Source organism: Lathyrus oleraceus, chromosome 6 (assembly GCF_024323335.1).
Source record: "Lathyrus oleraceus cultivar Zhongwan6 chromosome 6, CAAS_Psat_ZW6_1.0, whole genome shotgun sequence".
NCBI lineage: Eukaryota > Viridiplantae > Streptophyta > Magnoliopsida > Fabales > Fabaceae > Lathyrus > Lathyrus oleraceus.
The window spans coordinates 161,766,432-161,780,270 of NC_066584.1; the positions used below are offsets into that span (position 1 = coordinate 161,766,432).

The window sequence follows — 13,839 nt, forward strand, 5'->3', positions numbered from 1 at the left end:
GACAGTGGATTGATAACTACAACCCACATTCCTTTTGGATATCAGTTAACAAATGTGTTGACGAAGAATATACGAACAAAACAATTCAACCAAATTACTTGTAAGATTGAAAGAATTGATATTCATTCACCATTTTAAAGGAGAAGTGTTGTAAATGTTTAACTTTAAATAATAATTTTTAATACTAGTGAGGTATATCATCTAAAGTTTATTAGATTTATTTTTTCTTTCTATTTATTTTTAAAATTGTAATCACATCTTTTAATACATATACATAAAAAAAAACTTATATTATGATACTTATATACTAAACATGTCAAAATAGGCTACCCAGTCTTAAACGGGTAAGTTTTGATGGGTCTCAGGTTTTTTAGGGTTGCGGCAAAAAAACTCTGTTATGATATGGACTCAAAAATTACTACCTGAATCCGGTCCTAGATGGGCTTCAGACTATCCGGTCCTAAACATATTTTTTTAATAAAAAATAAAAATAAAAATCGCATAATATTTATTATAAGTGAAATTAAAAATTATATTATTTTAAACCTATTACATTTTTTTTAGTACTATGTTATATTTTATAAATATTATAATGTATTTTTAAATATAACACATATTTAAATTGTATAAAATAATACGAATACGAGAATAAAGTGTTAATTATATTAATGTATAAAGTTTAAAAGAGAAAGATTAAATAGAATATAAATTACATTTGTAAATCGAGAAAAATCAAGGTGATATTTTAGAGTAAAACAATATATATTTAATTCCACATTTATTCATGGAGTATTGTATTGTATTTCATTCCACATTTATTCTTCATAATAAAGTTAAAGGAAAAAGGTTGAGTGAGCCGATGATAACCAAATCGGGTGGAATAATTACTAGTATTTGAATTACCTTAAACAATGAGATCATTTAAATTGTCATACATCCTTTTGTCCATCAATGTAGCAAATGAAATGAGGAAAGTGTCTATGTTAAGTTATGTTTGACAAAGCCAATTCCAAGTTTCCAACCAAAGAACATGCATAAAAGTAAAACCTTGGAGTAATCTACTACATAAATTTGATTATCATTATTATCATCATTATGAAATTACATTATGGATAATAAAGGATACACTATAGTAGTAGTTGTTACCACACTCTAAAGGATTCAAGGAAATAAACAAGTATATATAATCCATTACATTTTCTTGAAGCATAAGCTACTAACTAATGATTACATGTCACACAAGATGTGAGTCACTGATTGCTCATTCCTCTTCCCTTCATGACATATCTCCTTAAACCTGGTATATGGATATTTGTGATGTAATCTTTCCAATCTATGCCCTTTACATCAAAGCCAAACTCTCTCTTTTCTTCTTCAGACATAATTTCCATCAATCTTTGTATATTACTATTGTCAAACCTGCATCACAAGTTACTTGTTTAATTCAGTTTCTTTGTGTGTGAAGAGTGTAAAGTTAAGAGTGTGAAGTTAAGTGTGTGACAAACCTTCCACCATAAAATGTGTATGGCTCATAAATTTTGGCCAAGTACTTTGCCTGCTCAACTGATTTTCTACAGATGTTTTCGAGTTTTTGAGACATCTTTCCATTTGAGGAAGCCATAGATGTAAGGCCACTTTTCTGAATAGCATCTCTCCATAGGTGACCAGAGAATTCTTCTGAGGAGCTAAACAGCTTCATGAGTGGAACTTGAATTGGATTACCCTTTGAGTCAATGCATGGTGAGGTGGTGTAATGTTCATAGAGAAGGCTTGTAAGGTCTTGGAAGAATAAAGGGTTAACCACAGATGAAGCAATTTGGTACACATTGATATCTCGCTTTCGTGTTGTTCCGTGTTTTGCCATTGCGGCTAAGGTTGAATTAACAACCATGTCAGCTGGAACCTATATTGGGAGCAAGTAAAGTCATATTACTGTGAGAATTTTTGTTGGTCTCATCGGCACTTCAGATTGAAGGCGTCTTCAATGTAGGATATATGTTAGGTGTCTGTGTCTTGTGTTTGACATCGTAAAACAAACTAATTTAGTGTTACTTACCACATCAAGGACTCCATTAGGATCAACCAAGAAACCTGTTAGCTGTCCTTTACCATAGCAAAGAACTATTGGATCCATCATCCTAGTAGTTTTACAAGAAGAAAATTTGTTAGTTCTATCACACAAATTTAGTTTTTATTTCATTATAAGAAAAAGATTGTGGCTTACCTATTTCCTTCCATCCATCCAGGAAATGGTTCACTCAAAGTGCTCTCAATAACACTTGGTCTAATTACAACGACCGGAATATCATCCCTCAGTTTGTCGATCATCATTTCTCCCATCGCCTTCGTAAACACATAAGTATCTTGCCATCCGAATCTTCTAGCTCTATATAGAAAAATCAAACTAAAATAAGCTCTCGAATTTCAAAAATATTCACTTTTAACCCTTTGATTCTCAGGAAAATAGTAATCCGGAGTTCATCAGGAGATAAGTAAAGTCTAACCAACGATTGTTCTACACTAAAATTACCTCTCTAGACCCATCTCTCTCATCTTTTGAGCTAGTTCATTGTCTTCAATGTTTCCTTTGTTCTTTAGAACAAGATTTATTTCATTTTCAATGTCCAATGTAGGAAGGTATTTTGGTGGAACACCAGATATAAGTTTCTCCCTTGCAATGCAATCACCAATGCTAAATGGTCTTTCCATTATTCTGCCTTGCCTTTGTCCATTCACATAAGCTACACATTACAACCAATGATTTTTGTCATTGTTAGTAAATAAATAATCCATTTTCATAAGTGCTTTCTTTACCTGTTGAAACATGAAGAAAGAGCTTAAGCTTCTTGCACTTTTTCGCGATCGCCATAAGGCGACATGGCCCTCGAGTGTTTATGTTGATTGCAGTATCATACCTAATAAAAAAAGACTAGTCAAATGATTAAACTATATAACTCAAAAAGAAGCTTATTCTCATAAGCTTTTACCTTTCATCAAAAGTAGTATTAGCTGCAGAATTCACAATAACATCAACTTCATCAGCAATAACATCAGATAAATCTTGATCAAGTCCAAGATTAGTTTCACAAATATCTCCTACAATAGGAACCAGCTTGCTCAACATAAAGGATTGGTATGATTTTCCATGAATTTGTCTAAGGCATCTGAAAAGTTCTGTGTCTATGATCTATAAAACACAAAATGAAATTTTTATGAGATGATAATAAGAAAGTTAAGTCATGAACTTTGACAAATATAACATGAAAAATAAAAATACTTCATTCTGTAATCTCTCCATTGCAGCTTCCTTATTCTTTGCCTTGATCAAGAGATACATTTTTCCCACATCAGGTTCTGTCCTTAGAATCTTCTCAATAAGAACTGAATTAACAATAAACAAAATATCATTATAAACCAAATTATGATACATTATTTCTACAAAATTATCATAGTGTTTAGTTCTATGAAGCACAGAAATCAGAATCACGACACCTACACTAACACTATTTCGACAAAATTATTATATAGTGTTTAGGTCTATGAAACACGAACACCAGAAATACGACACACACTTACACTTATTTCTACAAAATTATGATATAGTGTTTAGGTCTATGAAGTACGGTCATCAGAAACACGACACTGACACCGTAGTGTTTAGGTCTATAAAATACAGACACCGTAAACACGATATTTCTGCAAAATTATGATATAGTGTTTAGGTAAATTACCTTTTGCTAGAAATCCAGTTGCACCAGTAACAAAAAACTTCTTCCCTTTTAGAAATTTAACAATGCCAATTCCATCATCTAGTCCAATCAATGGAGTTGAAGTTGTTCCACCATAAGGAACCATATCCTTAACCACAATATCAGCATTTTGAGACAAAACCAAACTTCCAGCATCCATTAATGTTGTTGCACCATGATCTGTGCTAGTAACCAATGGTGTTCTTTCTGTTATAACAGAAGACAAATTAGAAGACTTGATAACATTTCCACCACCACCACCACCACCTTGATGACAGAAAACAACAACATTTTTTGTTGTTGTTTTTCTCCAATAATTGTTTTCATGCACTTTAAGGAGTTTAGTGAGAAAACTTGAGGAATGACTTATGGACAAGATTCCCATGACTTAAGCAGGGAAAAATAGTTTGAGAGAAAACCAAAGCTAGTAAAAAGAAATAGGTTATGATGATGAAGTTAAAATATAGTTGACTTGTAATCTTGCTAAATTTTGTTTATGAAATAATAAAGATAAAAAAAAAAGTACTATATGAAAAAAACAAGTAAACAAACTTGAATCTATAAGTGTTGTTTGGTGCAAAGAGAGAATAAGTATGAATGAGAAAAGAAAGAAATGTTGGGTGGATTTAAAGATGAATGAGATGAGTGTTAGGTGCTCTATTTTTGCCTTATTTGTTATAACTATGATATACAAAATTAAAGCTAGCTAAGAATTTGGGAGCTATCTTTTTTTCAACTGTTTGATTATTATTATTTTCTAGATGTTGTTTTTGTATGTTGTATTATTGTATTGTTTTGTTAGAAAATTTAGGGGAAGAAAAGGGTGTGTGTGTATGTGTTTGTGAGAATGGATATGGTTGGATTTAGTCACCATTGATGAAAGAAACTATAGAGAATTAGAATGTATCAAATTTTCTAAGGGATAAAAATAATTAGGGGACTAAACTAAATTTGGCTTGTTGGGTTGTTTCAAGAGGTATCTTGTTGAAGAAAAATATATAAGAATATTAGAATAATTATTTGTAATTAAGGGATGAGATTAATGTGATAAGAGTGTAAAACTAATCATATGTGCCAAAAGTCAAAAAAAATATCAAATTAAAATATTACTAGACGTCTACACATATCAATGTTATAAAAAGAATTATTATTAATTATTATTGTTAGTTTGATATATTTTAATATTTTTTATAAGAATATTTATTTAAATTTTAAGATTTTGATATAGAAAGCAAAGTTTTGAATTTTGGTAGTTTTTTAAAATGAACGATTTGTTATATATTTATATTTGTAAATGTTACATTAACTATAATATTTTAGGTATTTTAGACTCAGATACTTACATCACAAATCATTTAAAGTATATGAAAAATTATTATCTATTATTTGAACTAATTTTAAAGCATCTAAGAGGATATCATATCATCTCGGATGTAATAACCTTAACAAATATAGTCATGAAAAGATTGTCGAGAAATTTTCATATTATTTGAAAATATTAAATTTATCTTTAAAGGTTTTGTAGAGAAATTTTCATATTAATTAGTTACTCATATTTTAAATATTATAGAGAAATTTTCATAATTTGATTTGAAAATACTAATATATCTTCATGGTGTATTTGGATAAGGTATTTCAAAATTCTAAGGAATTTAAAATTTTAGATAATTCAAATTGAATTTTCTTCATTTTAATTTTTTTATTTGTTACGAATATGTATCTCCGACATTATTATGTAAATACGTCTTCAAAATATTCTAACATTCAATTATGATTGAATGCGTCTGTAAATGCATCTCTAAAATCTGAAAGTATTTTAGAATTTTTGCATCTAATTGAGAAACAGAGAAATATATGGGATGCGTTAAAAAATCTCTTTTTTTATCAAAATAATAAATTTTATCTAATTCATGTTAAATTATTTTAAAACATTATTTTCCCTTTTAAAATCCTCCATCCAAACATACTCATTAAGTATTTTGTAGAAAAAGTTTCATATTCATTCATTACAATATGATTATACTTCAACTCATATTGTTATTTTTAAATTATATGTATTTGATTAAAATAAATAAAATTGATATCTTTTTATTATTATTATTATTATTAAAATATGAAATACATATTTTAAAAGAATGTATAGAAGTAATAAAAATACCATAATAAAATGGCAAAATTATATTAGGGTTTTTTAATTTATTTATTTTTAACATGTTAATTCTTTAAGTTTTTTTTCTTAATAATTTGGTTCTATAGGAATTTCTACATATTTTTCTCACATTTTAAACATTTAAATATGTGTGACTCTTTGTATTAACAACTTGGTCCTTTGTATTTCTGATTTGCACTTCATCATTTTCATACCACTCAAAATAATTACATCCACAATTAACACTTTCATTCTGTTAAAAAAGGATAACAGTGCATATGTTTGATAACTTAAATGACCAAGTTGTTACAAAAATCATTTAATGGGTCAATCTATTACAAAAAAAAAATAACTTAAAGGATATCTGATGTAATTTTGCCTAATAAAATAGATCAAAAATGTAAAGTTCCGAAATAAATAATAAGTTTCGGGATTGGAACCGGAACCTACTAAGAAGTATGAGGATGTGTTTGTTTCAAGTTTAGAAGTAATATTCCTTGGAATCTCATTTCCATCATTATTATTACTTGGAATAATATTTATATCCAACTGTTTGGGAAAAACTAAATTTCTTAGGAACGTTTATGATATTTATTTAATTTAAAAATTATAAAAAATAAAATAAATAAATAAATGTGGGTAGTAGTGGAGAGTTGTAGTTAGTTGAACTTTATTCCTATGGCAATGTTGGATTCCCACCCTTTAAACATTGAAATAAAAATAAAAGAACCATGTGTAAATAAAATTCCTGGGAATAAAATATACTTTGGAATAATCTTTTAAAAATTGAATCAAACATGGGAATGTTCCATTCCAATGACAATATTCCCACGAATATTTTTTAAAACCTTGAAACAAACACACCCTGAGTGTTCGTGGTGCGGTTTGGATGATTTTGACGCTAAAAATCATCTGAACCGCAAGAGAAAAAAAACATGTGGTTCGATTGATTCGGTTGGCTTTAAGAAATAAAATTTAACAAAATCAAATCAAAATAATGCGGTTTGGATTGATTTGATTTTTTACAAGATTTTTATTGAGACATACATACACCTATAGAGAACAACATAATTTTGTGTTTAGTCATTCATACATTACCAAAAAAACTTATCATTCAATATAAAAATAAGATTAAACAAAAGTGAAATAAAAAATGTAAAATAGTATTATAAAACAATATCAAAAATATTATAATAACAAACAAAAAAAAATGGAGGAGATGAGAAATTAGAGAAGATGAAAAAAAAGAATGTAAGAGATGCAAGATTAGAGAAGAAAGATGCGATAAAAACGTAATTGAAAAAGAAAACAATAACATAAAAATGAAAAGATGAAACATAAAGAACATAAGATATGAGAGATTAGAGTAGAAGATGTGAGATGTACATGAGAAGAATGTGTGATACTACTATGAGAGATTTGAGAATGTTGAAATTAAAACCTTAAGTATAAGTAAGAGAATATTTGTAAGGTTCAGGCATAATAAGTTTGGGTTTTGGGTTGGATGCAAAATACAAATCGCAAACCAAAACGAACCGCACAATTTTGTTAAAAATGATCCAAACACATCTAAACCAAATGCAATTTTTTTGCGGTTTTTATTTACTTTGGTTTGTTTTACGATTTTCTATTGACTTGGTTCGATTTTGAACACTCATATTCAAAAGTATCCTCAATCAGGAAGATCTGGACAAAATTGTTTCGATGTGTCCTCCTAACTCAATAGAGGAAGACGATCTGTGTAACTGGACTAACACAAATAATAGAACATTCTCTATTGAGTTAGGAGGACAAGCAAACCCACGGCCCAGGGCCTCAAAAAATAGGGATCTCGAAATCATAAAAGTGTTAAACTATTATAATAATTAATATTAATATAAATATTATTGCAAAAATATTGCCAACCAAAAGCATACAACCGTGCAGTTGAGAGTGTCCTTGATAAGTAGTAGGGAATGAGTTTTATCCTTGTGTTATGCAATTTTTCAGTCACATTTTATTGGTAGACAAATTTTCAATTTCATTTATTATTTTACAAGCTTCTAATATTTTAACTTGCCAATAAATAATCATCTACATACATATAAGTGACAACAAGAAAAATTAACAAAACTTGTATTAATCATTTTAAATTTTTTATTTTTTATTTTTTATTTATCAATAAGTTCGGCATATAAATCATATATCAATTAGTAAAATAATTGAATATTCATAAATGAATCATATACATTATTATGTTTTTGAAAATGAGGTAGAAATCAAAGTCATGGAGAACTCATATCTTGTCACATACATTATTATTTTTAAATTTTTATAATTTTACAGATAAATTAAATTTATATTATATTTTTAATAACAAATCTTTTAAAATTTATTATAGACCTTCAAATAAATACATTTTTATATTTTCATTTTATAATTTTATAAAATCTTAATTTATTAATTTTATTTTACATTTTGAATGACATGTAAACAAACATTAATATTATTTTTCGATTATCATGATTCAATAGAAAATAAAAAGGGACGTATATGATTTTTTTTACTGACAAATATTTTGGTATATGAGTGGATAAGAAATAAACATACATGTGTGAACTTGAAAAATATATTAATATTATTTATAATTAAATATGAGATTAATTGTTATACACTGTTAATGTAAAAAAAATTATATTGTCAATGCATCACAATCATCCGTTTGTATTACTTTTTAAATGGTTAAAATAAAAGTCAAACATTTTAAATAAAACAATGATTGTGATTAACTGATAGTGTAAAAAATCTTTACATTGTTGGTGTATATCAATTAAATTCATTAAATATTTAAAAATTCATCATATCACCATATCATTTTTTAGCAAATTTTTAAGATTAAATATAATTAATTATTATTTGTAGAATTGGAAATTGTTTCATGTTTTTGTGCAACACCATCTAACTCAATACATCGATTTGATTTTATTGGATCGATTCAAATATAAAGTTCACATCTCATTGCTCCCATCGAGACTCCACCTCCCACGCGCCAGTCTGCATTGCTGCTGCACCGCCATCACCTTCGGTGACAACCACATCCACCGTTTGAGTCTAACACAATGACTTTGTCTTCTTTATCGAAATAAAATGGAAAAATAAAACTCAAGGAAAGAAAATAAAAAGTTAAACTTAGCTGTTCAATTTTTTATTACGGATCAATTTTTATTATTTGTCCTGAATCTTTAAAAAGTCAGGATTGACCCTAAGAATTAGCCACCACAATGATAACGTGCAGATGGAACAGTGGAAGGGCATTTGGAAGTTCAAAGCGCCTGAAAGAGTTAGGGCGCTTATTTGGTTGGTCTTCCACAAAGGCATCAAAACTAAGCGGTTTTCATATCAACGCAAGTTAGGAGATCTTTTTATATTGAAGAGGAATCAATGATTCATGCTTTGAAAGATTGCAAAATGATGAAGCATATTTGAAAGGGAAGCAACTAGTATAAGTGAACTTACTCTTTTTGAGGAATGTCCAAGTGAGTTTCATGATTTGTATTTAAGAGACATAGATGGTGTTGCATCTATGAGAAACATGTGTGTATAGTTTTTCTCTTTGGGCTCAGACCCTTCAAATTAAAAAAAAAAAACAAATAATCATTTTTCTGATTAACGTTAATTAAAGTAAAAAAACAAAATATATGAATTTTTATTAGTATTTATTGAATGAAGCAATGAATGAAATTTGTTAATACTTTTGTATAACTATAACAATTTAATTATAATAATATTTTATTTTTATCGCTATTGATACTTTTAAATTCAAAAGAATATGAGAAACTTTTACTCAACTAGCCCACTTTTTAAAAATAATTCATTTTTCAGATTAATTCTCAAACTACCCAATTTTGAAGAGGTGACGTCAGATGAATTAACGTATGCTCTCTAAGTTAAAGAGGTGACGTCAATTGGACTGACTTATGCACATGGTGTTCCCCATCCAATTGGCGCATGTGTGTTAGGTTTTAAAGGAGACGCCAATTGGTCTGGCACCTATGTGTGTTGTGTAATTTCTTTTTAAAAACAATATACATTTTTTATCAAAGTCGAAATCTGACCAATCGATATTAATATTAATATGTGTTTACATACGAATACCATAAAGACTAATGTCGTTGACCGGGATGATCTAATCGACCTCTGGTACCACATCCCCTAGCTACCCGAACGCATGACCCTAACCCACATTGATGATTCACCCCAGGTGTTTGAGGACTTGAGGGCCCATAAACATCACCACCACCTGCAATGAAGCGTTACCGCCATAGCTGAGTTCGTGACCCATGCCAGAGTAGTTGAGTTGTGTTTGAGTTATTGGAGGGCGGCCAGGACGATTGAAGGGAGACATTGGTGTGAATGATCCGTCGAGGAAAAGTTGAAATGATTGTTGTGGTGTTTGATAGCCATATAGTTGTTGCATCATCCATTGTGTATGCTTCATTTACCTGGTCAAGATCCATTCAAGGCCCACTTATTCATGATCTATTATGGAGGTTTCTTTGGTTTGTTTAGCATTCACTTCATGACCTTACATGTTCATATTTTACTTGTCTATGTTCATTGGTTCAAGCCCATTTCCATGGCATCACAACTTCCACCTTATTCAATTCATCCCTAGCATTACATTTGATCATATCCTCTTATCATATCCTCATGCTTAGTCCATGCATAACCTATTTCATCTGGCCAATGTCATTCATGCCATTTGCATTGTCATTGTTGTTTGGTCCATGAATATTTGATTATGACCTAGTTCGTTGTACATCTTGGGTCTTGCTAGAGTTTTTTTTCATGCTTGGCATTGTTCATCCAAGTTATGGTCATGTCCATTGATCCATTGTGTTTCATGCTTGGCATTGTTCATCCAAGTTATGGTCATGTCCATCGATCCATTTTGGTCCTTAGGTCTTAATTCATTCAAAATTTGTGTCCATTGATTCATGTTATCATGTTCATTCATTTCAATATCTTTCATATCCATACAATTCATTTTAAACAGTCAATGCATTCAAATATCAAATATCATTTCATACAATCACATTCAAAGTCCATACATGTACAAAGACTACAAAATGATCATTTATACAACAATTGACTTTTGATCAATAGTTGACTTTTTGCGCGACAACCACAACATTTAAAAACAACATTTCTAACTTATTACAAAAATCAAACTGATATCATTTGCTCCAAACATCACTTCCCTAGCATCCTTTAGGTATGTTTCCGTCTAACCAACGAACCAACTCGCTATGTAGTTGCTCGAAACGACAGATGTTCCAGAAGAGCATCTCCATCGGAGGTTTGCCTCTCGAATAAATCAATTTTTCATAGTGGCGACGAAGACGAACCATGTTTGCAATATAATGAAAAGAGATGTGGAAAAATGAATCACACAACACCTCTATTTATACCAAAAAAAATTACACAATACACAGAGGCGCCAAACCAATTGGCGACTCCTATCCTTTTTTACACATAGGCGCCAATTGAATTGACAACATCATGTGCATAAGCCAATCTAATTGGCGTCACCTCTTAGAGAGCAGGTGCCAATTCATCTGGTGTCACCTCTTCAAAGTGGGGTAGTTTGGGAATTAATCTAAAAAGTGGGTTATTTTGAGATTTTTTTTGAAAAACTGAATTAGTTGAGTAAAAATTTTACAATATGAAATTACTTGATTTTAGCATTTGTTGAATGAAAGTTGTTAATATTTTTATATAACTATAAATATTTAATTAAATTTAAAATATATATTTGATGTTCTATTTTTATAGTTAGGATACTTTAAAATTTAAAATAGTATGAAATTGTTTATTGATTAATAAAGAAAAAAGAGTAGTAAAGTTTAAAAATAAAATGAATTACTGGTTTATAGTTAGCCATATATAGATAGATAGATAAAAAATAATGTAGATAATATGGAATTTTAAAATATCTAAGTTAATCTCAAAAGGTTTGAAGAAAAAATATAAGAGAAACATGACAAATTATATAATAGCATAGGTACACTACTAGAAATATTTAATTTTACTGCACAATTTCTCCGGATTTTAGTAAAATTTATGTAGGAAACACATTTCCTTCAGATTTTCATATCGATATTTATTTTCAGTTAAAACCTTCGACAGGTAGATTCTATGGAAGTAGGATCAAAACCATTTTTTTAAATGAAATGATAGATAAGTTCTCTATTTATAGGTCAAATTGTGGTTTTAATTTGGATGCAATCCATCGACAAAATGAATGCAATAATCGATTGCTCAAGTCATAAATGAAAGGTTTGAATATTTTATTGTTACTAATCATTAAGAGACTATCCCAATTGATTTTAACTCAACAAATTGAAAATAATAAATAAGATGATTAGGGCTAATTGATTATTTAGTTGTAAAAATTTATTCAATTGATCAGACAATCTCATAATCGGTTAGTTGGGCCTTGAAAACGTTTTCATGCGGTTTTCACAAATAAAGCTACACTTCTCAAGGATTTTTAGTATGTGTGTGTGTGTGTGTGTGTGATTTTTCTATAGTATTTCAAAAAGTACCCTTGTTCCATTATAAGACATTGGTCACTCAGAAAGACACAACCAATCGAGCTTTCACAGTACCTCTCTTTCATAACTCTGAAACTTCAAGTGTTGACATTATTATCTTTAATTTTAGCATCACACAAGAATCTGGAGTCTTCTACCATGGCGAGACTTGAGATATTTAAAAGTTGATTTCCATCACCAGTGAGTTAAGAGGACAAACCACCAACGAAACTTGAAATAAAAGTTTTCACTTGAATTTTGTTTGACTATAGTATTGACTTCAAAGAGATGACTTGATCTTCAAGATCATCTTCAAAAAGATAACTTGATTAAACATCTTGAACATCTTCGTCCGCTTGAGCTATCTTCAATAGATAATGATTTCATTAGATATCGTTTGATATCAAGTATTGTCATCATTAAAACCAAATAATTAATTAGTTATTGCAACTTTGCTATCAATAAACTCCACCATATTATATTAAAGCTAGCGGAAATATACCCGAACGTATCGCACGCTCGAACATACAACAGAGTCGCCATCAAACTTTATTTATCCCCAAAGGGAAGGGAAAACATCGATAAAACCCAGGGGAAATAGATATATTGGGTAAGGAAGTCGGTTATGCAAGGGGAAGGTATTAGCACCCCAAACATCCATGGTACTCCAAGGGAACCGTTTTGAATGTTCTCGCTCGAATAGGTGTGATATCTAAAGATTACTCGCAAAAGGATGGAGAAAGGAAGAGAAATATATAAAGTGCTCGGTGAGGATTAGGGCCCTCATGCCTACGTGTCCTCATAGTGCAATGAGGAATTCAGAGCTCCGTAGTTCAGAGAACTAATGGTAGGAGGTGAAAAGAAGTGTGATCAAAGTATGGTCTGAACCAAAGGATAAATGTTGTTTGAACTCCAACAAGGGTGAAAACATGAACTCAAGAGTAAAACTGGTATGAACCAACAAGTGAGGGCCTACAACACTGTATTGGGACAACATAAAAAAGATTGAATTAAGTGTTTGATTACATAGTACAAACAACTCTTGGTTCACAAAGAGGTACTAGATGGAGCACAAAGGGATAGTGTATTTGGCTCAGAGAATAGGGTATATCACATGAAGTGAATGAAGATAGAATATGGATGTATCATGGATATGAACGAAATGAAGTGACCGAAGTGAAGGATTTGGTAACAAGTGATTGAAAAGTATAGTTTGGAACCGAAAGTCAAGGTATATTGGAATCCATAGGAGAAATGGGATCCGTACCATAGAGGGAAACATGCATCTGGGCCATAAAGAAGGAATTAAATGTTTGGCAATAAGTCAAACAACTCTAGGTACGAAAGCGGATTATTCATTCGGCGT

The 13,839-nt window shown here is 30.0% G+C and overlaps 1 protein-coding gene across 1 annotated transcript; it reads right to left on the reverse strand.

Moving 5' to 3' along the window:
* Nucleotides 1-1,059: 1,059 nt before the first annotated feature.
* LOC127092205 (fatty acyl-CoA reductase 2, chloroplastic) lies at nucleotides 1,060-4,261 on the reverse strand. The gene is made up of 9 exons (XM_051031036.1): nucleotides 3,732-4,261; nucleotides 3,278-3,381; nucleotides 2,988-3,187; nucleotides 2,815-2,915; nucleotides 2,531-2,741; nucleotides 2,225-2,386; nucleotides 2,057-2,138; nucleotides 1,506-1,903; nucleotides 1,060-1,419 (listed from the first exon to the last, which is right to left on the reverse strand). Exons 1-9 carry the CDS (start codon nucleotides 4,132-4,134, stop codon nucleotides 1,251-1,253), a joined length of 1,830 nt encoding a protein of 609 aa, XP_050886993.1. The 5' UTR covers nucleotides 4,135-4,261; the 3' UTR covers nucleotides 1,060-1,250.
* Nucleotides 4,262-13,839: the final 9,578 nt, after the last annotated feature.

Excerpts from the sequence above, each read along its gene's own strand:
- LOC127092205 (XM_051031036.1), bottom strand. The coding sequence starts at position 4,134 with ATGGGAATCTTGTCCATAAGTCATTCCTCAAGTTTTCTCACTAAACTC. Across the intron at positions 2,742-2,814 it reads CTTTCTTCATGTTTCAACAG|CTTATGTGAATGGACAAAGG; the intron begins GTAAAGAAAGCA and ends TGTAATGTGTAG. Across the intron at positions 1,904-2,056 it reads CTAATGGAGTCCTTGATGTG|GTTCCAGCTGACATGGTTGT; the intron begins GTAAGTAACACT and ends CTCCCAATATAG.